Source organism: Eurypyga helias, unplaced genomic scaffold, assembly GCF_000690775.1.
Source record: "Eurypyga helias isolate BGI_N326 unplaced genomic scaffold, ASM69077v1 scaffold41670, whole genome shotgun sequence".
Taxonomy (NCBI): domain Eukaryota; kingdom Metazoa; phylum Chordata; class Aves; order Eurypygiformes; family Eurypygidae; genus Eurypyga; species Eurypyga helias.
The window spans coordinates 1,735-3,532 of record NW_010228373.1 but is presented as its reverse complement, the minus strand read 5'-3'; the positions used below and the strand labels follow the sequence as shown (position 1 = coordinate 3,532).

The window sequence follows — 1,798 nt, the reverse complement described above, 5'->3', positions numbered from 1 at the left end:
CAGGTCCTCCTCCTCCTGCGTGCTGCTGGGGACAGTGGGGCATTGTGTCCCTCAGCCTGCCCCGTACCCCCCCGGCCCAGCGCCCCTCGGGGTGGCAGTATTCCCCCTCACCGCAGCCCTCCTGGACAGCTAAGGGCAGGGAGCAACCGAGGATCCCCCTGACCAGGCCAGGGATTGGGACCAGAGTGTCCAGCTGGGCTGGCAGCCAGCAGCCCGGGCCAAGGAGAGCCACGTTAATGCCAGGCTGTGGGACAGCGCTTTCAGCAGCACTGGGCAACGTGCCCGAGGACATGGGCTTCTGGGAGCCCTCTGGGAACACCCCTATGCCCCCTCCGTCACACTCCAGTCACGCTCATCAGCTGACAAGTGGTCAGACGACGGTCAGTCACTGCCCCATCCCAGCAGCCCAGAGGCTGGCTCGCTGAGCAGAGCTCCGTGATGGCTCTGGACTCTTCCTTTTCTCCCAGTCAGCCACACAGAGGCATCATCCGGAGCCACGCGCTGAGAGGAATGTCATCCCGGAGCCACATGACTCTGCCCCGGGCACCTCTCACACGTACGCTCGGGGCGTGACACCACGTGTCCCCGGCCCGTACCTGGGCGGAAGTGCCGAGCTGCGTGCTGACTCTGCCAGGGACATCTCCAGAGCGCGCTGCAGTGCCTCTTCCTCACTCTGAAAGAAAAAACCTCATCACCCGCTCGGCTGAGGTGGCAGGAGGCAGCCCTCAGGGGCATGCAGCAGGCGGCTCTGCCTGGCCAAGGGTGGGGCATCTCTACTCCCTATGGGGGCACCTCTACTCCCCATGGCCAGGCACGGCTAAGGTGAAGGCCGTGGGCTCAGGACAGGCCTGCAGCTCTCTCCCCGCGCCTGAGGGAGCGCAGCCCTGCCTGGCAGCGCAGGGAGCACGCTAAGAACACCCATGGCAAGTAGCTTCCAGCCTCCTCCTCTGCCCTTGGCTGGCAGAAGAGAAAAACCAACACCCAGGGAAAACAGCCAGCGCACTTTGTCCCTTGGGGGAAAGCTGAGCGCCACGCGCAGCCGAGAGCTGCCATTCACAGGCACCGCAGCAAACTGCTCCTCCGAGTGTCCAGGACCCGTTTGCCGAGGAAGGCCCAGCCGGGGAGCCCCACAGCCACCCGCAGCGTGCGCATGACAAAGGAGTTGCTCCCCAGGGCACAGGAACCACCCAAGCCCGCCCCAAATGCCCAGGCCAGGCCACTCACCAGCCCGTTCTGCAGCACGACAGCTGGAGGGGAGGTGCTGCGAGGCCGCGACGCAGCTGCCTTGCCTCCTCTGCAAACAGGGGAGAAGCTGGATTATTGTCCAGGCAGGGAGCTCCGCCGATGTACGAGGAGCAGGAAGCTGTTGCTCCTGCGTCCCGCAGGGAGCCAAGCTGAGCCTGGTCGTGCCCACCTCCCAATCATGAGTCGGGCCGTCACCGTACCTGGCAGAGGCCGGAGAAGCGGGGCTGTCTGCTGGCCGGGCTGCTCCGCCGCTCGACACAGGGGCTGTTTTGGAGGAGGATGCTTGGGCTCTCGCGACTGCAGCGTGCCTAGGAGAGACGGGATGCCGCTGCTTTACCAACATGCGCCATCCCTGGGCACTGACTACCCGGGGAAACGAAGCTGGCCAAGACGCTTCCCTGGCATCCGGCTCTCTCTGCTCCTCCCAACAGCACCCACACCATGGCTCAGCTACACCCAAGAGGTCCAAGTACTCTTTCTCTCCTCAAACACTGTGCTGGGATAGGCAGAAATCATCAGCTACAGAATAAGGGGCTGGGCCGGGAAGGAAGAA

The 1,798-nt window shown here is 64.4% G+C and overlaps 1 protein-coding gene across 1 annotated transcript in view; it reads right to left on the bottom strand.

Annotated features, from left to right (window-relative positions):
• Positions 1 to 3: 3 nt before the first annotated feature.
• The window catches only part of ZFAND2B (zinc finger, AN1-type domain 2B), a gene marked incomplete at both ends in the record, with an annotated part of 3,365 nt that continues 1,570 nt past the window's right edge, over positions 4 to 1,798 (bottom strand). The window contains 4 exons of the mRNA XM_010159041.1: positions 4 to 25; positions 597 to 673; positions 1,225 to 1,294; positions 1,446 to 1,553. Coding sequence (XP_010157343.1) covers positions 4 to 25; positions 597 to 673; positions 1,225 to 1,294; positions 1,446 to 1,553 — 277 coding nt within the window. The remainder of the gene's footprint in view (positions 26 to 596; positions 674 to 1,224; positions 1,295 to 1,445; positions 1,554 to 1,798) is intronic.